The sequence below is a fragment of the Phragmites australis genome, chromosome 6, assembly GCF_958298935.1.
Source record: "Phragmites australis chromosome 6, lpPhrAust1.1, whole genome shotgun sequence".
NCBI lineage: Eukaryota > Viridiplantae > Streptophyta > Magnoliopsida > Poales > Poaceae > Phragmites > Phragmites australis.
This window is the reverse complement of record NC_084926.1, coordinates 8,290,362-8,316,040: the sequence shown is the minus strand read 5'-3', so window position 1 is coordinate 8,316,040 and position 25,679 is coordinate 8,290,362. Positions and strand designations below refer to the sequence as shown.

Genomic DNA, 25,679 nt, shown 5'->3' with positions numbered 1-25,679 from the left:
TGAAGCTTCTCCTTTTGAGTCTTGATTGTTCCTGTATTGTGAGTGCGGATACGTGAGATTATTCCTGTTCGTGGCCTCCATGAAATACAATCTACGTATCGCCTCCCCCCCAGCAAAGCCTACTGTTGGCAAGTTCCTTGATCGGGCCGTTGGGCTTCAGAAAGGCTATAAGCTGAGAGATTTAACTTGCTAACATGTTGAAGAACTTCTGTTTGCTAAAGCAAAGGAATGGTTGCTTAGAGCATGCAATTTCTATGATGTGTAGACCGAGTATGCAAACCATACAGCAATGAGAAACTGATTTTATTTTAGATTGTATGCCCCACCTAGATACCTTGCGAAACAAGAATTATAAAGTGCAACATGTGTTGTAACCAGGGTTAAAAAATCGACAGTAACCGAGCAAAAATCATAATAACCGGTCATCTCGGTCCGGTTCGGTTTCAGAAACCGAAGAAACCGAATAATAACCGAATTTGAATTCAAAAATTCACAAAATTTTTAACAAAATCTTAAAAAAAAAACTAGACATAATTTTAAGATCTTCTGTGAATTTTTTTTCAAAAATAATATCGTTTGCATCATATTCTATAGGGAGGAAGTTTGAAAAAAATAAAAAAAAAATTGAAGCGTGCGGCTCAGTTATTAACTCATGTTAAGGAAAAGTTTAACATGCAAATATATATTTTTTCTGTGTAGAACGTATCTTAAGAGGATCTTTAAAATTGATTTCACTTTATTTAGAGTTTTATTAATTTCTCTATGATTTTTACAAAGTTTACATGCATAAAGTAAATATGTTAAGAAACAATATTGTAATTAACTTTCTCATGGCTACTATTATTTTTCCTACGCAAATCATAGTATAAATAAACTAATAAAAGTGGTTTTACTAATTTTTGAGGTGTGATGGGTCAGTTATGAATTAATCTAGTCGTAACATATTTACACAATTCTACATGTTACAATAACTAATTCATGAGTTTATGTATTTTTAAAAGATATAGGATCATATAAGAAGACTAAAAAAATTAGTTTCATGATTTTTGGATTAGCAAAGAGTAAACTATGCATTCAACTTGGTTTAACAAATACATTTTCTCACAAATTTTTTAACTTTTTTATGAGTATAAATATTTTTATCATGTAGATCATGTTACAATGAAACCAACAAAATTTGTTCCACTTCATTTGAAGCTCAGATGAATTAGTTATTGATTTTACAAGATTAAGATAATTTTTAGGTTTTTTTTGTTGAATTTCACTGAAAATCGAGAAAACCACTCGATAAATCGATAAAACTAAGCGATTACCGACAATGCGGAAAATTCGAGAAATCCGCTCAATAAATTGCAAAAACTAATTGGACCGGTTACCGAGCAGCTAAAATCGCGATTTTTTCCCTAAATTTTAAATTTTTCCAAATGAATTTTGTCCGATTTTTTTTAAAAAAATTATCGGTTACCACGGTAACCGCAAATTTTCGATTACCGCCGGAGCTTGGTTAAGGTAAGCTCAACGCTGGTTGTAACAGCTGCTGTTTGGATGGTCACGTGGCAGTTATCAAGTGCAACATGTATTATAATAGCTCCTGTTTGGATGGTCACGTCTCTGTTAGGATATCAAATTTTCACTTGCCGTATATTATTAACAACGAAGTTTGAAGCGGATTGTCTCTCTGTTGGGTAGATCGATCTTCTTCGCGGTTATGGGTTGCTGCGCCAGATTGTTTTCAAACTGCAACACCTGTTTGTTGATTCGGTCAAAGACTTTGAACGCTCGACCAGCTAACTTCTGTCATTTGCTTTTGTAGTGGGCAAAACACGACCTGAACTAAAACCAAAGCAGTAGCTAAATTCAGAATGAAACTCAGAAACCAGATTTCCATCTGCCCTTGATAAATGTATTTCCTTTTTTCTTTGCGAGGAGGATGTCCATAATCCAGAGCCTAGAACTGTATTCATGTCATCTGTAGGATCGGGATTGACGATTAGAGATGAATGAATATACATATCATCAAATTATTTCGAATTAGATGATATTCTTCTTTATTTTACCTAACGTACCTAAAAAAACAGATAACATGTGACTATGGATGAGATATGAACATGTCACACCCCAAAATTTAGATTTTGGGTTGTGACCATTTTAAAACAATAAAATAATATTTTTTTTCTGAAATTTGAAAGTTTTTAAAAAAAATTAGAGTTTAAAAAGAATTTGTTTTGTGTCATGAAAAATGTATTTATAAAATATTAGAATAGGTTAAAGAATTTCAAGGTTGTATAAATCCTTGTTCCATTTTTCTAATATTATTCAAAATCTCTATATCAATTTTTCCTTTTATATGTTGTCACCATTTCTCCAAAGCTCCCAAGTTCTGTATCTTTATTTCTTCCTAATTCCTTCCCATATCAAAGATGACCCAAGTTGCCTTATCCTTTCATCTATCTTCAGATTGAGAGGAAGACATGAATAACGTTATTCACCTTCCAGACTCCAGGGCTCCTCATTGGAGCTCTCAGAACCGAAGAATTCAAAGTGCACCTGAGGTGTTTATTTGCTAATATTGAATATGTTGTTGTCGTCATTCAATCCTATCATTAATTTACTCTTTATTTCCCTCAATTTAAGATCATAATCGACGCTTTAATTATCTCTAATGACCATTACTCCAGTTACCAATTACTCATCGTCGCTCAACCTCATCTTCTCACGTAGTTTCGAAGTTCAATACTGTTTCAAATGCAAATCTTGATAATACCAAAGTTGTAGGCCTCGTCGAGAGCTTCTATTTGCACATATGGAAGTTCATATTTGGATAATGGATCTAGGAGTTATTGCTCCCGAGATCAGTGCTGCGTAGATAAGGCTGAATTCGAATAGTTTATCTTGTGACACATTTTTTAAATCAAAATGTAGAAGTTCCAATGAATACCAAAGTTGTAGATCTTTTCGAGTACTATAAGATAGAGTCAAAAAAGATCCAATTTGGAGTCCGGACGGTGAAGATATCATCCTGAAACCTGAGCTGTCCGTTTCGTCTTCTGACTCCGGTCGTTTTGTCTTCCAACTTCGTGGCCAGCCGCTCCTAGCTCTATAAATAGGACCAGCACGCCTCCCCTGCTCTTTCCCATTCCCCAAAACCCTATCCACCGCTGTTGTCCTGCCTAGGCGCCGTTCATTGTCGTGGACAGCCATGTCATTATCGGTTGGCATCCACGTTCCTGGCGATCCGTCCAGCCAAATACCTTCATCCTTTGCCAAGATGTGCCCCAGGTTTTCCCCCACCATGTCCCCAAACAGTTTGTCCAGAGGAGGACAGATGACGCCAGGATCTACGTTGTCGTCTGTGTTGCTCTACGTCTGCTCGGGTCTAGGGCGCGAACCAAAAAATCCATCGGCGTTCCCGATGATTCAGCAAAGATCCAGCAAAGACACCAACGTCACGGTGTGTAACATCATCTATTATATGCGACCATAGGGGGGCTCGCTCGAATCGGTAGCGATGCAATGGGAACACGAGCCGAACCTCCAATGTCGTGGTTGCCACTGATTCTGCCGTTCGGCACCTTGCCGACCACCTCCTCGACCATCGCAAAAAGTTGAGGACAGGCGCAACGGTCTTCGCCATTGCAGATCCATCACCAAACCCTAGCCAAAACTCCATCCCCTCGGATACATCGTCGTGTCGCAACAGTCTTCGCCATCGCGGACAGGCGCACCATCGCAAATGGCATCGGTGTTCCCTGTCCGATCAAAGCTCAAATCGTCATGCCCTTTGACCAGCACATGTCCCTAGATGTTTCCCATGCCCTCACCAACCAGATCGGCTATTTGAGCTCTGAAGCCGCCGGGATCGCGATCAGTATTGCTACTCCCCTATCTGGATAAGTTCTGCACGTGCACTGTGGGTTTAGTCTGTGTTCCCTATTGATCTAGCGACCGTATCGGTGCATCGACTGCGTCACGACGTGTCCTAGAGAGTCTTCAACATGATCCAGGAGCTCTTCACTGGTTGTGCAGCGACACAACCAGAACGTGGTTGCCAACCAAAGCATGCCGCAACCGCCACCCTTCCAATCTCCACTGTTTGATATCCTTTTAAGGTAAATTGCTATCCAAACCTCCACCCCTAACATTGTGTTCCCAAGAAATATGAACGTTTATATTCAGTTGGTTTATCAAAGTTCTCAACCAATCTCCGGGAACACGTGTGTCTTCTTTGCTATGTCGATGCGCGACCACCATCAAAGATGAGAACATTCATCTCTGTTTTGATCACTACCTCAGAACTTCTCTGACAAGATCAACCATAAAACCAAGCTTGTCCTCTATGTGAACACCGGAGAATGCACCAGACTTTTTGTTGTACAGAGGTTGCAGAAGGGTGGTTCGGTGGATTGGCACACACTCCAGATTATCCGGTGATGGACATGAGATCACCGGAAGCTTTGATCGGACCTTTTCTTATAGAGAGCTAAGTTTTTCTGGAACAGATAGTGTTACACTCACCGGATGGTTCGGTGTTCAGGAGCAGAACACACCAGAACATCCGGTGTTCACATTTTTTGTAGGATGTGCTCTGAGTTGAAGTTTTTGATTTAATGCTAACCTGGAGATGTTTTAGAGTGTGAAGAAATATGTTTGCTTGTTCAAGATGTGCAGGTGACAGATATAACTTGGTTATCGATGATAGATGACCAAGCGAAGTTAAGGGTGATCCTAGCTGTATACATAAAAGTCAAGCAAAACATGATACGGAGGATGAAGATGGCGTGTTGACAAAGTCAAACGAAGGAGGTGCCGGTGCAAGTGACAAGGCGGTCTGAGGGATCAGGAGCAGGAGAGACTTGCCGGTGGTCAAGATCGCAAGACGGAGGACACACGTCATCATCGGAGCATTAGCTTCAGGTGGAAGCAAGTGGCAGCTAGTCATGCTTTGAGAAGAGTGCTAGGGTTTCACGGTTTGATCTTAAAACCGTGGAAGAACTAGAGGAGTACATAGCACCATTGTGAAGCTTGAGTTGAGGATAAGGTAAGTCGTAAAGCCGCCGTAGCTGTCCAATGAATGGAGAAGAAACTGGACTAAAATGCTCTTAGTGGTAGGTAGAAGTGTAGTACAAGAGAAGAGTATTTTGGGAAGAAGTTAAGAAACTTAGAGATCAAATTTCCTAAGCCTATAAATAGAGGGGTAGGGCTATAAGAGAGATTAAAGCAACCATTTGAGCTCCTTGTGCCACCCATATGAGAGCATAGTGCTAGGGTTTTAGTGGAGAGGAGTATAAGTGCTTAGCCTATATAATATGTGAGAGTTTTGGGAGGAAAAATTTTATAATTCACCTAAAATAGGGCTAACCTATTTCATAAATAAAGTTTATTTTGTTTCATATGCTTGAATTTCTCTCCTTCTAGTTTTTCTCTCTTAGTTCCCTTGCCTTATGTGCAAGTTTTTTCTTTCTGGTTTTGTTTTTCATTTTTATCTTTGGGCTAACATTTTAGCACCTTGTGAGGTCATTTTTATTGTTGCTAGAGGTATAAAATTCATATACACATGCTTATGTGATGGGGTCTTGAATTTACTTACCTCTAGATAGTCAACTTGGAGAGTTTCGTAGCTCGGTGTTAATCTTTTCTTGTTTCTTTGCTACTTGTGATCTTTCGAGTGCTAAGGCATATGAATTGATCTTAAATAAAACCTATGGTTCATATATTATCCGTGGAGTCGTGTTGCCTCGATTTACTCTTGTTAAAATTTCTCACGTTTTTTTTGCTTCCGCTTGACTTTTGATGTGCGTTGGGTGATTCAAATAGGAGAAGTCATCAATTTCGTAAGAAATTTGTTGAGACATCTATTCACTCTCATTTAGTCATCATTCTCGATCCTACAAGAATCAACGGTGTTGGTGCAGGCGGAGTCATGAAACTTTCCACGATTCAAGGCCGCGGCACCATAGTTACGATGGGGCAGCGTCAAATTCGGTGGATTCTGGCGGCCGCCGGGGTGAAATCGTCGCTCCGTGGCAATCCTGTCCGTGCTTTTTGTAGGGAGCTACGTGGAGGAAGCCGGATCAGAGTCGGGATTGGTGGGGCGCTGTCGGGGATCAGAGTCAAGATCGGAATCAGGGGCGCGGGAGGAAGGTGGGCTCGGGTTGCAATTATGTACTTCTAGATTGGTGGGGCGCGGTCAAGGATGTCACGCGGGATCAGTGGGGCATGGTCGGGGAGGCGCGTGGGTGGAAGACGTGTCGGTCGGATGGAGGAGGCGCGCGGACTGAGCCTCAGTCGGGTGCCACGGCACAATGGTAGTTTAAGTGCAGATTAGACTTGCCGTGTGTGTATTATATATACACACACACACCTACGTACACTATAGTTTACTACTATGCACACCCCGTTATGACTCAAACAACTGTAAGTTATAATTCGCTAGGTAGATCAGTTACAACCGTACGTCTAGAAGTACATAATTGCAATACAAGAAGTTAACGAGTTACAATTAATATATATGCATATAAGGATTGAAGTTACGTTTTAGATTGTATTATTATTACAATCGTGTTCCTTAAGTTGTACGTCATTAGGTAAGTAATTTGTTAGGAGTTACGTTCATTTATAACGCAATTGCAACTTATTTTTTTTATTTACGTCTGGTTGTAGCTCCCTGTCTCATTTATTGTAACGATACTACTTTTTGAATCATAATTGGGGGTGTGCGTAGACATGAATTGCAGTAAGCATATATACAAAATAGATTAATAGTTCGTGTGTATATATATGTATGTATAAGTATGTATATACATACATTACTTGATGACACTTTCAAAACTCCTTTGAGACCTTTCCCTTCAATTCAAGAAGACCCTTGTCTATCTTTAGTTTGAATTGATTACTTGTTGCTGTGCAACATCACGTCGCTAAAACGCTAAGTGTTTATAAGCGTGGCTAAAGTTTATGCAAACAAAAATTTCAATCCAAACTCGAGAAAAAAATGTTGTTGATGTATAAATGCTTTTACTTATTTCTCAAACTTCTGTAAAGGTTGGTAATCTGTTAGACCGAGCACTTCAATTAATTCCAAACTTAGTAAATATGCTAAAAAGTCGAGACCCCAAACCTATTGACTTGAACGAAGTACAGTGATGGTAATTTGCTGGAATCAAATTCACACTGCATTTTAACCATACATAGTACAGCAGGTGGAGGTTTTTTTTTGGTTGATTCTTCGCAGTCTTGTTTTGAATTTTAGTAACGCTGTACGCGGAGTGAGTTCTAATATTTTCTGGTTTCTTCTTAGTCTTCTGAAGACTATTTATTTTGGTACTTAAGGTGATGATAGTGTAACGGTTGTGTGCATTACTGAAGTCTCAACGTTTTGCCGGTGCAGGGACCAGATATTGTACTTCCACAATTAAAAGAAGAATTCTTAAGAAAATTCGCTTCCGTTTATTTTTATCTGCACTCCAAATAACCTATTTCTCCAAAAAAAAATTATTAGCCGTTAAGAGAATATGATTAACAATCAAGCAACGCATACTTCTAAATTTTTTCAAAAGCTAAGGGGAGGAGTTTGCAGTAGGGAAGGAGGAGGAAGGGAGGTGGCTCGCCACATGGGCATATCACCATGTAAGGAGGTAAAGAAGAGGTAAGCTGGATAAGAGATGATAGAGGTGGTACATATTAGAAAATACGTGTCATATAGTATTTTTAATTGGGTTTTATGGAGATTTTGGAGCTCAAAGTGTATACCTTGTTTTTGTTTTTCTAAACCTAGCCTCCAAACTAGACCAAATACACCAGAATGGTAACATTTTATTCCGCTTGCCTCTAGGTTTACTTAATAAATTACAATTTTGGAACTTTTCAATTTTAACCTTTTCGCTTTTCCAATGTTATTTTATCTTATTTCTTTTTATTTTCCTGCTGCTACTGTTTTCTTTTTCCAAAAAAAAAAACTCAGTTCTGACCCAGGACCAGCTGAATTTCAAAGTTGAAACTCCGTGGGGCCCAATTCCAGGTCACCTACCGAAGTTCCAAAAAAAGGGACCAAGCAAATACGCCATCCAGAAAGGTCTATTCTGAAAAAAGAACACACCGGAAGGTCCCGGACGGTAAGACGACTTGCCGCGAGATCTGACCAAACCCCGTGCCCTCCTCACCGTCCGGCGAGCCCCGGCCCCCGCAGATCACCGGCCCCGAGTTGTAGCGGGAGGCGCGCCGTGGAACCAGCCGCGAGATAAGGGCGGTGCCGGACGCTCGGGCGGCGGGCGGGCGACGATGCCGGTGGCGGCGTCGGCCATCTACTTCCTCAACCTACGTGGGGACGTCCTCATCAACCGCCTCTACCGCGACGATGTCGGGTACGTTGTGCGGTCGTGGGCTTGGAGTGATAGATCTTGGGGGGGGGGGGTGGGGGCTGTGAGGGATCGATTAGTTTCCCTTTCTAGCTCGTAGCTGCGTAGATCGCGCGAGGACTAGTGGTGTCGCTTGTGGAATTTCATCCATTTTCTGTGAGAGACTGATGGAGTTCCACGCGGCGGAGCTGAAATGGGAGGCATGCCTTGGTAATTTGACTCGTTGGGCGCTAGAATCTGGTCTTGCCGCGGTTGTCGTGATTCCGAGTGGTTAGTGTTTCGAAAGGACGTTTTGTTATCTGGCTAGAGCGAGCAAAGTGATTAATCACTGAATCGGAGAATTGATTAGATTCATCTGGAGCGGTTCAACTCAGGCTGTCTCAAATTAGACGTGATCACGTGACTGTGTACTAGTTTTTATCATTTCAAACTGGCAGTTATGGTGAGTGAAACTCAAAGCCAATTGCTGCATAGTTCACTTGATCATCCCCGTGGGTTTTGGCATAAGGTAGTACATTTGCTCTGAAACTTTATAAATTGGGCCCAATTTTGACAGCGTGAGGCTGCAAAAGGTTTGCACTCGATATGGAGCAACATCGCTTCATCTCCCTATAAGTAGTGGCAGAGCTTAAGCTAGGCCAAAAGGTGCCATGGCCCCTCTTCTTCCTTAAAATTTTATAAGAAAGCATTTAGTTCCACTTAATAAAATACCAAACTAAGCATAATGCTTTTAGCGTGTCCCCCTCTGTATTTCATGTCAAGCTCCGCCACTGCCTATAAATCATATCTTCAATAATGTAGACATTATTTTCTTGATCACACTGACAAATGTAAATTATAGTAAGGATATCACCACAATCATACTCCCATCATCTATTTTCTTGTTGCTTCTACCATCCAAAATTAATTCAGCAAGAATCAAGTCCCGTGAATTCATTTTGCTTCCTTCATTTCGAATCCAATGTTTTGATTACTTGGTCAACATACATTTAGTGACTAAATCCTACTGTATTCATGTACGATTATGCAGGGGAAATATGGTTGATGCATTCAGGATGCATATTATGCAAACAAAAGAACTTGGCACATGCCCTGTTCGGCAAATAGGAGGCTGTTCCTTCCTTTACATGAGGATCAGTAATGTTTATATTGTGATTGTGGTTAGCAGTAATGCTAATGTTGCTTGTGCTTTCAAGTTTGTTGTTGAGGTACACAACTTCTTTTTTTGTTATCGATCCTTTATAACGGAATTTACATAGTCCACAAAGTCACATTACAATCTTGATGGTTTAGGAGGTTGAAATATAAATCTCAAAATGGTAGAACTGATGAATTCTGCAGCACAAATGATCAGCTTACCCCCCCCCCCCCCCCCAAAAAAGTTTTGCATATTAATCTGTTCAGAGTAATAAGGATGAATTGGTCATTTTTTCCCTGATACCGGCATTCCCATTTCCATGACTTCCATAACTGGCATTCCCAGTTCCATGGCTACATGTGCTGAGGTTCCATTTTTATTAATATTGGAAATAGTATAGTAGGACTAATGCAACCCTAGTTTGCTTTGTATTATTTCTTAAGGGCTTGTTTGGATTAAACTCCAGCTCTTCTCATCTGAGCAGGCTAGCATAATTCCGAAATGAAACTTTAGCTATCAATTTGATACAGAGATCTTGAAATCTTGTAGTTTTCTAAAAAAGTTGCAGTGCTCTATCTCATTCTTTATTATTGCGAATATTATTTGAACCTATCAGGCAGTGGCTCTCTTCAAGTCCTACTTCGGTGGAGCTTTTGATGAAGATGCCATCAGGAATAACTTTGTTTTAATATATGAACTCCTTGATGGTAAGGCAGCATCTTACCTTTTACTTCGCTTACTGCTAGGATTGATATTTCTGTGCGTTTATACAGCCTTTGATAATTGTGCAGAGATTATGGATTTTGGTTACCCTCAAAATCTGTCACCTGAAATTTTGAAGTTGTATATAACTCAAGAAGGCGTTCGGTCACCATTTTCCTCCAAGGTCAGAATATATGATTTCGTAATTTGATATACTGGGCTACAAATTTACCTAAATCTGTATGATGATGGTTTGTTTATTCTATGAAACCGTCTGAGTATTATTTTGTTTCATTTCTGTACTGATAGCCCTCAGACAAGCCTGTTCCAAATGCGACCCTTCAAGTCACCGGTGCTGTTGGTTGGAGAAGAGAGGGTCTTGTGTACAAGAAGAATGAGGTGCTTGAACTTTATATATGAAACTTTAAGGTGTACTTTGAAGCAGGGCACTAGTGATGTTATGTGTCACGTACTCATGTCACAGCATCGGGCGCTAGCAATGCCAGTATCCTGCATATATTCCAAAGTACATCTCAGTTCTTATACATAGTATGCATGTGTTGTTGTGTGCTAATTTGACTTTTTGAAAAATGTCCCATTCTTCCCTCCGTTTTCTTTTCTTTGTTCTCTTATTTTTATCCCGTACTTTACTTTCCTTTAGTTCCTCTAGCTGCACTATTAGAATAATCTTCTCTTTTTTAGGTTTTCTTGGACATAGTTGAGAGTGTAAACCTTCTTATGTCTTCAAAAGGTACTTTATGTATTCATCTAATTTTTAGCTGCATAGCTGTCGTCCCTGTTGTATCAAATGATGTTCCCTGTGCACATAAATCTGTCATTCCTGCAGGGAGTGTTCTACGATGTGATGTGACAGGAAAGATTCTTATGAAGTGCTTCTTATCTGGAATGCCTGATCTGAAGCTGGGATTAAATGACAAAATTGGACTTGAAAAGGAAGCCCAACTGAAGTCCAGGCCTACAAAGAGGTAATCACTTTCTTCATTATTATAAAAATCTCAAAGAAAACCGTGCACATGTTTGTTGTTTTGCTGATTAATATTGTTAATAGCTCCGGTGCCTTTTTTAATTATTTTAATGATTGTGTGCCTTCTCTTTATCTACAGCGGGAAGACCATAGAACTTGATGATGTTACATTCCACCAATGTGTCAATTTAACAAGATTTAACTCAGAAAAGACAGTCAGCTTTGTGCCACCAGATGGTGAATTTGAACTGATGAAGTAATCTTTCATTCCTTTTTATGCTTGTAATTTCCCTCCCTGCTAAAGGCAGATTTTATTAACTGCTCTTTGGCTGGCTTTTTGATGGATAAATTTTGTTACAGGTACCGAATCACAGAGGGTGTAAACCTTCCATTCCGTGTTCTACCGACAATTAAGGAATTGGGCCGAACGCGCATGGAGATTAATGTGAAAGTAAGTCAGGCATATTTACATTGGTGGGATCATAATCAATTTTACTGACATGAATCTTAATGACATAGGTCAAGAGTGTTTTCGGTGCTAAGATGTTTGCACTTGGTGTTGTTGTCAAAGTCCCAGTTCCAAAGCAGACAGCAAAGACTAGTTTCCAAACAACGTCAGGCAAAGCAAAATATAACGCTTCCATTGATTCACTGGTGTGGAAGTATGTGTTGGTTTACCTTTGTCTAGCATACATCTAGAGTTTTACCTTTTAAGAACTTTTTACTACTCAACCATCGCAAGTGATAAACATACTTAAACTGATAACACACTTCTAAATCTACAGAATCAGGAAATTCCCTGGACAAACTGAGGCAACTATGAGTGCAGAGGTTGAGCTGATCTCTACCATGGGTGAAAAGAAATCATTGAACAGACCACCTATTCAGATGGAATTTCAGGTAATACTCTTACCTCCTTGTGAAGAATGCTCTTATTTTCTTTATTGTCTGTACTTCATTTTATCTATCGTTCTACAATTTGGAACTGAAAATGCAAAGTAGCAGAGAGCTCTTTGGTCATTCTGATAGAATATGATACCCTATAGATCCTATGGTTATGTTGTTTGACTGCTTTCTCAACACTATACTCTATCTTATATCTGGTTCCTGTAGGTTCCAATGTTCACTGCTTCTGGTTTACGTGTTCGGTTCCTTAAGGTATGTGCAGCAAGTGTTGATATGATCATATGAAACATGGTAACTTCTCATATGAAAACCGAAATCTCATAATGTGATACATTTTCCAGGTTTGGGAGAAGAGTGGTTACAACACTGTCGAGTGGGTTCGCTACATCACGAGAGCTGGATCGTATGAGATAAGGTGTTAGTGGCAAACAAAATTTCTTGGGCTCCTTTGACCAGTCATTCAAGGATTAATGGAGGTCTCTCCGTACGGCGTCATGCATGATTCATAAAGCACGTATATTATATATGACACCACTCTATGAAACCTTGTACTTCAGCAAAGGGCAGGGCAGACAAGACAATTTTCCTTATGTTTCTTATTTTCATTGTAGTCTGGGATATCTGTTCTTCCCGGCGTGCCCTGTTTGTGCGGTAGGGAGTATTTTGTTTGTATATTTGGCGGTAGCATTCCTTATTGTTGATCAATACACCCGTTGTCAGTTTGTACTGTTTTTCGCCTTACATGGATGAGTGGGTTCACTTGCACAACAGTGTACAAACATTTGCTGCCTAGGATTTGGTATAATTGCTATTGTGAAGAAGCTACTGGCTAAATTGTTCGTAACTAATATTTTGAGAAAGTTCATGTGAAACGATGATTGCCTCAGCACGATATTGCTGTGAATCTCAGTTTGACTCTAGATGTTTTGCCTAGCTGAGTGGGCAGCAACAGCCAACAGATTCCATTCTCTTCATTCTTTCACCAAGTGGACTCGCGGAACAAACAGCAACGGAACACGGACATGGCACGCATCTCCGTGCCGGCGTCTCGTCCTTGACACGCACACGGCACAAACTTCATCGTACACGTAAGCCCACCATCTGGAAGTCACTGGGATTTCACTCTAAATCGAAAAAATATTACATAGCTAACTAAAAGATAAAAATATTATATAATTAATCAAAAAAACTTGACTCAATAAAATTAAAATTTAATTTTAAATGTCCATCATAGATTAGACGGGTGTAAGATTGAATTCACTCTTTCTTACGCCAGAGAATCCCGATCCCCCAAATTCTGAAAACTCCTCTCGCTCGCCCAGTTGCCCTCTAGTAACCGCCGCCGCCGCCGCCGCCGCCGCCGCTGAAGGAGAAACTAGGCCCCGTCTCAGATGGCATCCCCGGCACTATCGCTCAAGGACGCCGTCGGCGGCCTCGACCGCGACCCCTTCGTCGCCCTCCTCTCGAATCTCATCGGTGAGTCCGCGCGCCTGCAGAACGACCCGCCGAACCACGTCCCGCGGGAGGACCTGGTGGCGCAGCACGTCGTCGACGCGCTCCGCCCGTTGTCCACCGAGACCGGGGGCGGCCCGCTCGTCGTGCGGAGGGTGAGCTACACCGAGGGCAGGAGCAACGTCATCGTCGAGTACCCAGGCACCGTCCCCGGCCGCGTCGTTTCCTTCGTCGGCATGCACATGGACGTCGTCCCGGCCAACCCCAGCGAGTGGGTAGGTTGCTAGAACCTATGTATGAAGCAGTGGTTGCCTGATAGGTTCCAGTTTTTTCTTGATGTGGTGGTGTTTCTGTGGGGATAATTGCCAGTATGTTTTGTCTGGTTACCTTCGTTCTAGCTTTATCGATTCGTGATCTTTTCTGATTTTTTTGGGGTCGCCGCCAGAATTGCACCTTTTCTCGGTTTGTTAGTAGTTTCTGGTGTGTCTTAACGCGGAGAATATGCATCTTTCCGTGATCTGATGGCTCCTCTGGTAAAGGTCACTTTGCTGTATTGTATTGCTGTTGCGAGTAATGAATCAATGGCAATGTCGCCGGTGCTAAATTCTGCATATTGATAGATGTGATTGGATCCACTGATGTATAAATTATGTACATATTACACAAGTTTTTGGTATTGTGATGACTAGTGAAGTGTTTTGGTACTCGTGGTAATTTTGTTGTAAAGTGTTAACTCCGTTTTGTTCTTGATGCATACGTGATGTGTTTACTGTAAAAATCTTCATGTTGGCGCCCGTCTTGTTGCATCAATTATTTAATTTAACGTCCTGAGCCTCTTAGAAATTGATTCTTGGTTCTAATTAATGATTTGTGGTCGTCTGAATTCCCGCAGGACTTCGATCCTTTCTCACTAACCTTTGACAGCAAGGACAATGACAAGCTTCGGGGCCGCGGGACAACTGACTGTCTCGGCCATGTTGCGCTGGTGGCTCAGCTGATGCGGCGGCTTGGTGAGGTCAAGCCTGCTTTGAAGCATTCTGTCATCGCTGTGTTCATTGCCAATGAGGAGAACTCATCAGTCACTGGCATTGGCGTCGATGGCCTCGTGGAGGATGGGTTGCTTGACATGCTCAAGACTGGACCCTTGTAAGTATTGCCCCTTCAACAGCTAATGTGTTGTCTGTGGAGATTATTTGTTGATTTGGTTGGATATTGTGTTGCTGTTGCAAAGGTTTTGGATAGATACGGCTGATAAGCAGCCGTGCATTGGCACTGGTGGGATGATTCCGTGGCATCTCAAGGCAACAGGGAAGCTGTTCCACAGTGGCCTTGCACATAAGGTATTTGATTCAAACTTGTCAGAATGCTTTAGTTTGATCATGTTTTCTATAAGCTAGATTTGAAAATATAACTTATTTATTATACGATTCTAGTGCTATTGAAAATAAAGTCGTATCTGCTATATAACTGTAATAATTAATGATTAATGACCATTCTAATCTAGCCTCACCAGACCGTAGTCCATTCTAATCCTCGAAACGAAGGTGCCTTTACTCTCACAATTATTATTTATTGTATATATAGTAAAATTAGGCTCTAATTATATTTCTCTCGAACAGTAATAATTATTAGTTACAAACATGGCAGGCCATCCCTTACTGTCTTTTTTTTCCTTTATGAGGATTTCCAGCATATTTCTTTTTTTGTCTAGCAGCTGTAAAACATCTGCGATTAGCTTTTATTATATAATTATAGTTTTTTGGAGACAACACGATGCATCATTGCTTTTGAAGTATGTTGAGTTATATTTTTTTTTCTTTTTTTTCTTCAGGCTATAAATGCAATGGAGTTGAACATGGAAGCACTAAAAGAAATCCAAACAAGGTTTTACACCGACTTCCCTCCACATGAGAAAGAGGAGGTCTATAAGTTTGCTACTCCATCCACAATGAAGCCAACTAAATGGAGCTGTAAGTCCACTTGCACATTTATTGATTATTTATTTATGTAAAAATAAAATAGACAAGTAAATGATTGTGCGATGATATTCATGCTCCTAACTAATGGTGCTTTGCAGATCCTGGTGGGGGCCTCAATCAAATTCCTGGAGAATGTACAATTTCAGGGGATATAAGGTCCAACTCTTACCCTATTGTTTTTTCGAATGACCAAAATATTTTTTTGCTTGATGTAGGCTATGCACGCTTGCATGGGAACTGTGGGGGGACAATCCCCTACAGAGCCCTGCTGAAATTTCATAGCTCTTTTAGTTACTTAAGGGTGTTGTTGCATTTGCCTACAAGTAAAATAAAAACTTCCTTCTGATGAGAAAGAATGATACCACTCTAGTATCTGCGTGTGCAAAGGACTCCGCTGGGCAAATACATTGCGGTCACCATTGCTGACCTATGTTCTTTCTTTCTAAATTCTTGACACATCTAATTTTGTAGCCATTGCTGACCTTATGTTTCTTTTCATATACTGCAGGTTGACTCCTTTCTATAGGTAAGCCCATTTATATTGTTCTTCTCCTGAATGTGCTTCTACTGCTAGAAATGATGCATTGAACCGATAGTTTCCATTATTGTACAGCACCTCTTGTGTAGTGAAGAAGTTAAAGGAATACGTAGAGGATATAAACGAGAAACTTGAAATGCTTGATACTCGTGGTCCTGTATCCAAATATGTTCTTCCTGATGAAAATCTGCGGGGAAGGTGAAGCAACATTTTGACTCCATTATCCTTTAGCATTTAGCAGTAACCATCATGGGGGAGGGACGATTAACGTTACTAGTGACTTGGTTTTTCTAGGCTTGAAATCACTTTTGATGGAGATGTGATGAACGGTGTGGCCTGCAATCTGGAGTCTCGAGGTTTTCAGGCATTATGCAAAGCAACTGAGGAAATAGTTGGTCACGTGGAGCCATATTCCATCACCGGGAGTTTACCTCTGATTCGGGAATTACAGGTTCGAGAGGATTAATGTACACATTTACTTCCTGAACCCCATCTCCATGGACTAAAGCAAATTTGTTTTGGCACTTTTGCAGGACAAAGGATTTGATGTTCAAACTACTGGATATGGTAAGTACATCAACACTGATCTCTAGGACTTCTGTTGGGTCCTATCACGAATTAACCAATCTCTTATATTCACATGGTTCGCAGTATAGATCGAACTGTGATTACTAAGACTATTCATTTTTCTATAGTGTCACCCGCATCCTATTTTATTTTTCTGTTAAATCAGTTAGCACGAAGAGAGCTACACTATCTAATGTAAACGTACATGTCCATCTAATGTTGCCACTGGTTCCCCGTAGGCTTACTGAAGACATACCATGCGAAGAACGAGTACTGCCTATTCTCAGATATGGCTCAGGGCTTCCTAGTGTTTGTGAGTATCATTTCACAGTTGGAAGAAGAGGCCTGAGCCTTCTTGCACGGGATAAACGAAGACATTTAATTGAACTTATTCATGTTGCTCAGTGATCTTCTTAACTCTTTTCAAGAGGCTGTCACACGGATATATCATAATAAGATTGTTTCGCTCTTGAACTCTTGCCCCGTTAGCAGTGAGATCAGCCCCAATTTGTTGCAGAGAAGATCTTGTGGGCATTACACCGTTTCGCTGCAACTCTACGGACTGCTCAAAGATCTTGTTTCACAAAGAAAAAACTTTGAGCGCAGATTCGCTCTGTTGCATTTTTACTGTTACTTTTTGTCAGTGCAAAGTGAAGGAGCGCGACGCAGGTTGTGCTTGGGCCGGGTTGAATCCTGTCATTGGGCTAGACTTCACGGAATCGCATGATGTGATGCTACTGGCGCACGCTGGCGCGGTGCCTGAACTGGTCCAAGTACCTATTGTATGGGAAATACTTCAAGAAGTTATGCGAGGTTGCGCAAGTAGGCCCAGCACGCGTGCAAAATTGACAGCGTATAGCCACGGGGCTACGGGAGGACGTTACGTTTAGCCTCGCGAATTTTTTTATATATTATCTCCATACTTTACAACAGAAACAAAATATGTATAACATGATATCAAGTGTATATATATATATATGTATATATATATATATGTGTATATATATATATATACTTATATTAATGAGTCTAAGGAGTGATTCTCTTCTTATTTATATATGTTTTTATGTCTAAAATCTGTCGTAAGTGGTAAGGGTTGTAAATGAAGATCCACATGTTCTCTAGCTGGCATTTTTGAACTGTTGCATGACGATTGTCATCAAGTATCTTGTATACGGGTAGGAACTCTTGTCTTGCATGGTAGGCATATTGAAAGGACGCGGATAATGGTTCTTGTATGACCCATGATTTTTTTACACGGGCAATGGAAGTTCAGCACACAACAAGGACAATGCATCATGTGTTTGATGACCATCTTGTATAGCTCTGGGTACTTGTGCTTGTTTAGGAGCTCGGTAGAGATGATACAATTGTACCATGTCTCGTCCTAAAGTCATAATTACGTAATTAAGCATAATAATACTTCATAAGTATTAGGTTTAATTTTGAGTAATTTTATTTCGAAACATTAGAGCCGGTTTTGATGTCTTTTGGTGTTCTTGGTTGAAGCACGAGGAGTACCGGCGATATTCCTCTTCCCGAGTTTTTTCACCTTCCATTGACGGTCACCAAGCTCGGCAAAGCATTTTGGGTGAGTCTCCTAGGCTCCTATGGAAAGGATCCGTGTTTTGGTTGGAAAAATTCCGAGTTTGGAGCTGAGTTTACAGAGGTCTCGAGTTCTTGAGATTTGGAGCAAAAAGAGAGGATTCAGATAAATTTGTGCTAGGAATCGTGTTGCTAGGTTGGTGAGTGGGTTCTAGACTCTATGAATTATCTCAAATATATTTCCCTTTAATTTGAAGAGGCTCGCAAATCAAATCGACCAAGTTTTTCCTCTCGAAACAACCTCTCTAGACAATCTGGATAGTCTGGGTAGAACCCGAATAGTCCGGGTAGCCTAGTAAAAACTCCAATGAATTGTGCTAAAAAAGCAGAAGGATTTAGGATGCAAGTTGAGTCTAGAACCCACTGTATAATGTATATGTATGTTTATGTATGATAGATTTAACATGCGAGTCGAATCGGTTAAGAAAGATCATCGAGAAGTGTAAGTCTGCCCAACATGGATAGTTTAGGTTAATCCCGGAAGGTCCATGTTAATTCGATTTAGATTTAACCTAGCACCCTCGCTCGGAGCCTCACCCGGATAATCAGCCTAACCCGGATAGTCTGGGTTAAACTTCGAGGGTCCAGGATAATTCGATTTAGATTTAGTAGAGAACCCTGTCCGGAGTACAACCGGAGGTTCCGAGTTTAACCCGGAGTCTCCAGCCTCCTTTTAACTTTCCAAAGTCGTTTAGATCGCAGAGTTTATTTTTATTTCGCGTGTCTTGCAACTTTAGCTTGTTGTTATATATATTATAGAATACATTATTGCATCTTATTCATGCTCATCATTGCATGTGTTCTTATTTAGTGAACGAGGATCCGGAGCGTGATGCGGGTGTGTTTGAAGGTGACACCGAGCCACACTGGTTCTATGAATTCTGTATGGGTAGCATCAGACAGCCGCCTGAGCAGCAAGACAAGCATCCAAGCACCTTTCTTCTATTAATTTGGATCATATGTGACTAATATGATAACATATGCTTTATGTATGTTTGTATGTTATTGAGTCGGCGTCGGTTTTTGTTACATGTAGAATTTATATTGATGTCTTATATCCCCTGTCTTGAGACATTGATGATCCATATCCATGTAACTTGATGCTGTCAAATTCAAAGATTAACCGAATTGCTTAGCCATTCTTAGGTTCTTCGGTAGAAGTCGAGTAGTGGAATGAATTCATCGTTCGTGAGCTATAGGCTTTAATTACTGTCACATTGATAACAATATTGGGTTGATGGTGTTGGTTGGTTGAGTAGTAAGGATGAGGCGAGATGTGGACAATGTTTGGGGTATTTCTCCTACCCCGATGTGGAGTTCCCCGGGGTAGGTCGGGAGAGGAACCCGGACATCATAGAACGCTTGCGTCGCTTAAGCATTGATCATTGTTGCAGTTGGCTCTAGCATTTACCGTACTTATCATATGTCGATCTAATGGTAGGATAAGCCGAATACCTCAGTAGCTATGATTTTGAGCTTGCACATCAATGTGTGAGCGAGCGGGCTTGTAAGAGACGCTTGAGGTTGCTCTTGGAGTTAATCTAAGTGGGCTCCGCACCGAGCGATGCCTGATTCAAATGGTTGATGCCTATTAAGAAAGGTTGACACGAGTACCCCCTTGGGTGGACCTATGTAGTCACTCAAGTCGTATGGTCCTCGAGTCTTATGGGTAAAGTTATACCCTGTAGGGTGTAAAAATAGTCCGAAATGCCACGCTCTCGGTCATGAGCATGTTTTATCCATTTGCAACAATCGTAGAGTTTTGAGTTTGGTTTGAGGTGGTTGATGGGTTGAGATGGTTATTTGCAGATGTTATTACTATTGTTCCTTTTACATATATGTTCAGTTGATGGTTATGAGTTAGATAGTTGTGTTGGTTAAGATGCTTACACATGTTTTTGTCAAATTTAGCTTTCACATATAAATTTACTTAACGATGTGGTCGTATTCTTGCTAACATCCTAATTTACAATCCTTGGAGTTGGGTTATCTATAAGTACCCAATATGGATTAATTATTATGAGTACCTTTGTACTCATGCTGCTCTTTCAGGTGTTACCGGCGAGGAGGATCTGGTCTTTGACTACTTCATATCCACTGAGGGTAGTGGCAGGCATGAGTAGTTAACTATTCGGAAGTCGTGCTTTTGTGATGGAGCCTAAAGGTATATGGCTCCATCCTCCTTTTTATTGTTTATAGTTTTAGCTTCCGCTGCATAGTTCTCTTCTGTCTAGGAGTTGGTTAGTTTCAGTCTCCTCCTAGCTCTCTTTTGTTGTAAATTGTAGATGCTTCAAAGCTTATAATATAATTAAATTACTCATTCTTTGTTAAGCTTTGTTGTGATGTGATATGTTGAAAATGTATGTGTTTCGATCTTGGGCACAAAACATGTGTCGAGACTACCGAAGCGGTATTCTGATTAATCATTGAAGTCATGATTAAGTAAATGACAGATTAATGATTAATTAGAATATTGTTTGGATGGTTCATTACAAAGTGCTACAATTGTTTATCAGCAGGTTGGGAATGAAAATCCTGAACATCAGCCTAGTGAAGGTATTTTGTCACAGAACATTATTTGCATTTTATCAAGGGTTAATCCCAGACAATGATTCCGAGGTGTACCGTACGACAGACGCATGAACTACGTTATCGTATGTGATGGCTTGGTAGCTTAGATTAGAATCCTAGGCTATGCTGATGTGCACAAATATTGTTTTATTTTTCCGGTCCTAAATGAACAAGTAAAGAAGAATGTTAGAGGACCTACTAGAAGGGCTAGTATATTTGCAAGACAAAATAAGCCTAAACTCCAAGTGTAAATCAATGAACGTGTCAACCCTGTGGACCATCAAGCATCAAATTTGCTAACTTCATTGGAGCAATTGTGAGAATAAAGGGTTTCCCAATTGCACATGATGATTGGAGGAAGGTTTGTCCAAGAAAAAAGTATAAGCTGTGGACAGATGCACAGGTACTGAAATTGATTACAAATGTACTTGTTGTTGTTCCGTGATTTAGGTGTTAACTTCTTTTCTATGTGTTGCATAGCTATACTGGGATATAGACCAAGGTATCTTCAATTGGTTTATAAAGACAATAGCTATAAAATGGAAGGAGTTTAAATCAGATATGAAGAAGTTGTATGATGATGACATGGAGGATGATGATATTCTTGCTCTTAACGATGATAGAGTTCATGATGCAGATTGGAAGTGACTTATTGAGCATTGGAGGTCTCCTGAAGCACCTGTAAGTTACAAACTATCTCATTTCCATACTTTTGAATAAGATCCGAATTGTCATCATTGAAAATACTTGATGTTGGGCTCGATCATTGAGGGGAAAAGTGAATCGCTCAAAGCTGACCCAAAAACTAGGTGACCATGAAGATTATGTTGGATCATATGCTAGGGATGATATGGATTATATGCACTAAAGTGATGATGAAGCCATGGTTATGACTACACAAGTGGTCCATCAAGAGGTAATTGCTGAACCACCAATATTTTGCCTTGTGGGTTGAGAAAACACTTACTATATCCTTCTGTCATCGTTGTCTTGATATGTATGATATGATTTAGGGTGGAAGAGATGTTATATTATATAATGTTGTGAGGCCCTATGAAGTCCCTGTGGCTAAGGTAACTATTCAAACAACAAACCCAAGGGCTATTGTGGGGGTACTCGTCTTGGCGTTCAATATTGTGAAGTGGCTGTCAATCATGTGTTTGTGTGGGAAGCTATATTGCCTCGCCCATATGGACCAATGGCGTCCATTGGAGATGCTTGTGGAAAATGCATTGCATGGCCACATGATATAGTAATAGCTTATTCTAACTCTATGTTTATAGTGAATATATTGGCATACCACCTACTAAATTATAGTAATTTATTGTAGAGGAAGAATAACAAGAAGTCATATAGGCAGTAAGGGGTTTCAGATTCTAGAACAAGGCTATCACAACTTGAAGGTACTTAAAACATATTTTCTAGTTTGACCTACATGCCATCCAAAATATGTGAACTTGAGAGTTTTTCGTAATTTAGTGGTAGTTGTGCTACAAAGCTATTTTATTTGATTGTTTCTATTTTAGAGCAAGTCTGAACTTTTGGATCTAGTAGATCCTTTCATTGTGGCATGTTGATCTACATTTTAGAGCATGTTAATCTGTAAGTTTGAACATGGGTTTCTATTGTAGCAAATCCTTTCGTTTTAGAGCAAGTTATGTCCTATAATTATTTCTTGACTAGTGAAAGCCTTTATCTTCATTTGTTGCGCTGTTGTCAAGACCAACGTCCTCAATAGTACCTGTTGTGTTGTAGGCTGAAACGACTCAACTAAAGGACTTTATTCTACATGTGTACATCTTTTGGAAGAGAATTTTTATGTTTATACAGTATGTGCATTGGTGACAATGGTTTGGACACCAACCAATCATGTACATTTGTTCTTTTTGCCCGTCAATTTATTACCAGCAAGGTGACATATCATGCTTGTAAGGTATCCCGAGTGGGGAATGAGGTGGTAATTGAGCAGGCTATACTGCCGAACTAGATGCTATTCAAGGTGCAAAATTTGCATATACCTTACTTTCTTCACAAACAACTTTGCTATTATACCAACTTCATTTAACTTGTAGATTGGAATAATTTTTTAGATGAGTTCCTATTCTAGCAACATAGAAAAATGAAATCATAAGTCTTGTATAAAGATCTTGTAAACACATGCACTTCTTATTTATTGGGATAAGTTGTCTTTTGCGGCAAATTTCAGTCTACTTAATATTTTGCTGATTATGAACTTTTTTCCCCTTTAGGTACTTAGAAACTGTTATTACAAGTGTTATGGAGCAGCAACCTTTTGTGGGAAATAGAGTTTCAAGTGTCATGCAGTCGCAACCTTTTGTGCAGGATCAACCTATATGGAGCGTAGCTAATTAGTTGACCTTTTGTGAGGGCCAAAACATCGTGCAGCAAGTTATAATTGCTTTTGGATTGCTGTGTTGTGATTATTTGGCTTCATAGCTCATCATTTGACCATATTTTGGACCAATGTTGTATCACTGAAATTTGGATATAAATTGTTAGGCCTTGTGGTAAGCTACATTTTTATGAATCTCTAATTAAATTCTAACCTATCATCGATGGATTGGATATGCATATATATACCACGCAATTTATCTATGACTAATGTGAATTTGTGACCTCTCTAATAAAATGATGATTGATGGATTAGGTGTGAATGTGTGAGGCATGTATATTTTGGTTCATAGATCGCATGACATGTATACTCTACCTTTTGCATTTAAATGCTACATTTATATTTCAAATATGTCCCATCATTTTTCCGACAATTATCTTGCAATGGAAGCTCATCTGGTGGTGCTTGTTGGGCCTATGCTTCGGTAGCATAGAAATTGTTGGCAAATCTTGATAACTGTCGATGAAAGCCTATTGTCGGAGAAAATATATCTATCGGCAAATCTAATAATTTTCGGTATATCCTTCACATTAACCTACATATAAACCGTCGGCAAATCTAACAACTATCGAGGAAGCTTTCGCTGACTGCTTCTAGCGTGGCTGTTTACAAACAGTCGGCATAACCTATGCCGACACTTTTTGTGTTGCCATGGGTACCCTATGACAATAGTATCAGGTGTAGGGAGAAGTAGGTCATGGTGTAGTGAATGGCATGAGTGTTCATTGTGCAGGTGTGGCAATCGAGCTTGAGTCGATATACTTCGAGGTCCAGACTTTTGGTAGGCAATTATTTATGTGTCAGAGATTGACGACGATTTCATGGTGTATATCTCTCTTTGCCTTCGTCCATACCTCCTAATTATAACTTCAGTACATCAATTCTAACTCTGGGTTTCAACGAATGGATCGATCTTGTCAAGCCTCCATACTATGGGGCTACATCATAGAGGCTGAAACAAAATATGAGTATAAGATTAGGATGGATGAAGCATGGTTGAGGCAGGAGGCACGACACGAGTGGCAACAAGAACGTCAACACCGAGAATAAGAACATAAGTAACATACTAAGGAACTTCAGAGGTGCGAGGAGGAAGATTGTTTTCGACAAGACATTCTAAGGAGGCACGAGGCCAAACTTCAAAGGCGTAAGGAACATCTGCAAAGGCGTGAAGCACTCCTGCGCTGGTAAAAAGAGGCTGGGAGCAAAGCGGCACGTCAACGAAGCCATCCAGTAGAAGACTTTTTCTATCCGCATCAATGTAATACTACCGTCAACTTTGTGTTACCCACACGCATACAACCATGATAATAAAATTAATGGCTTCTACTACAACTGGTCACTTAACTAAAAATGTACTCAATTTTCATACCTAGCCTTTTTAAAATTAGCATTCTCATCACTTCCCTTTTTAAACTTAGCATTTTTAGATATAGCCTTTTCAGACCTAGACTTTTCAGAAGTAGCTTTTTTAGTACTAGCCTTTTAAGACGTAGCCTTCTCGGATGTAGGCTTTTTGGAATTAAGCTTTTTAGAAGTAGCCTTTTTAGAAATAGCCTTTTTTTAGAACCAGCATTTTCAGATGTAGGCTTTTCAAAAGTAGCATTTTTAGAAGTTGTATTTTCAGTTGATATGACCACATCTTACTGCAGAATCAATTGCTTTGCAGCACCAATTTCTATGGACTTGGTCCATGGGCCAGGACGAATCCATTGTATAAATAGATGATATCATGCCCACATGTACAACCACACCAGTAGCCTCAACCTCCAACACTCGGACAAAAATGACATCTGATCCATTCTCCAAGAAATACATGTCAGATACTTTGCCTGATAGGGTCAAAGTGCCCATATGCTAGTGTGGAGGCTTTTATAGGGTGATGAAGTCCTCCAAGTTCTCCTGCACCTACGGAAGGAGGTTCTTCATATGTCGCAACTACTAGTAGGATCGACTCCAGGGAAGCACCAATGTTGGCTCCCGCTGCCAGGTAATAACTTCTGGTCAAACTATTCCAGAAATAACTACGATTTACCATTTAATATTTCATTCCCCATTGCAGTCACCGCCACCACTATGTGACTGGATATTGAGTAGTTTGAAGCAGATGTGTTCCTCTTTCACACTGAGCATCGCACCGCTTAGAGATGTTTCCATGAGATGGAAGCTGACGAGAGGAGGAAGGCTACACGCAAGCGCATTAAGGAGGAGCAACAGAAGATGTGGGAGGAGTGTAACCACATAATGGTGGAGGCCTATGAGGTGGAGAGGGAGAGGAAGCGCGAGAGGGCACGTTGGGCGTGTGAGGCAGGACCGCAAGGGGCAAGGAAGGGAAAGTATCCAGATTGCACTCAGTAAATCAGATGTTGTAATCCAGTTGTTTACATTTATTAAGGCATGTTAAGCTTATATGCGGTACTAGTTTAGGTTATAATGATCGTGTACTATACATACCAATGTCCGTGTATA

The 25,679-nt window shown here is 40.3% G+C and overlaps 2 protein-coding genes across 2 annotated transcripts; both read left to right on the top strand.

Annotated features, from left to right (window-relative positions):
- Positions 1 to 8,071: 8,071 nt before the first annotated feature.
- LOC133921498 (AP-2 complex subunit mu-like) lies at positions 8,072 to 12,826 on the top strand. The gene is made up of 13 exons (XM_062366386.1): positions 8,072 to 8,360; positions 9,385 to 9,562; positions 10,109 to 10,199; positions 10,284 to 10,378; positions 10,504 to 10,593; positions 10,897 to 10,945; positions 11,042 to 11,180; positions 11,319 to 11,435; positions 11,540 to 11,630; positions 11,699 to 11,841; positions 11,965 to 12,079; positions 12,293 to 12,337; positions 12,427 to 12,826. The coding sequence occupies exons 1-13, from the start codon at positions 8,278 to 8,280 to the stop codon at positions 12,505 to 12,507; spliced, it is 1,317 nt and encodes a 438-aa protein (XP_062222370.1). The 5' UTR covers positions 8,072 to 8,277; the 3' UTR covers positions 12,508 to 12,826.
- A 512-nt stretch (positions 12,827 to 13,338) lies between these two features.
- On the top strand, positions 13,339 to 17,095 carry LOC133921497 (acetylornithine deacetylase). Its single transcript, XM_062366385.1, has 10 exons — positions 13,339 to 13,812; positions 14,430 to 14,683; positions 14,769 to 14,877; positions 15,369 to 15,507; positions 15,615 to 15,672; positions 16,025 to 16,042; positions 16,130 to 16,252; positions 16,349 to 16,505; positions 16,588 to 16,621; positions 16,861 to 17,095. The coding sequence occupies exons 1-10, from the start codon at positions 13,477 to 13,479 to the stop codon at positions 16,968 to 16,970; spliced, it is 1,338 nt and encodes a 445-aa protein (XP_062222369.1). The 5' UTR covers positions 13,339 to 13,476; the 3' UTR covers positions 16,971 to 17,095.
- Positions 17,096 to 25,679: the final 8,584 nt, after the last annotated feature.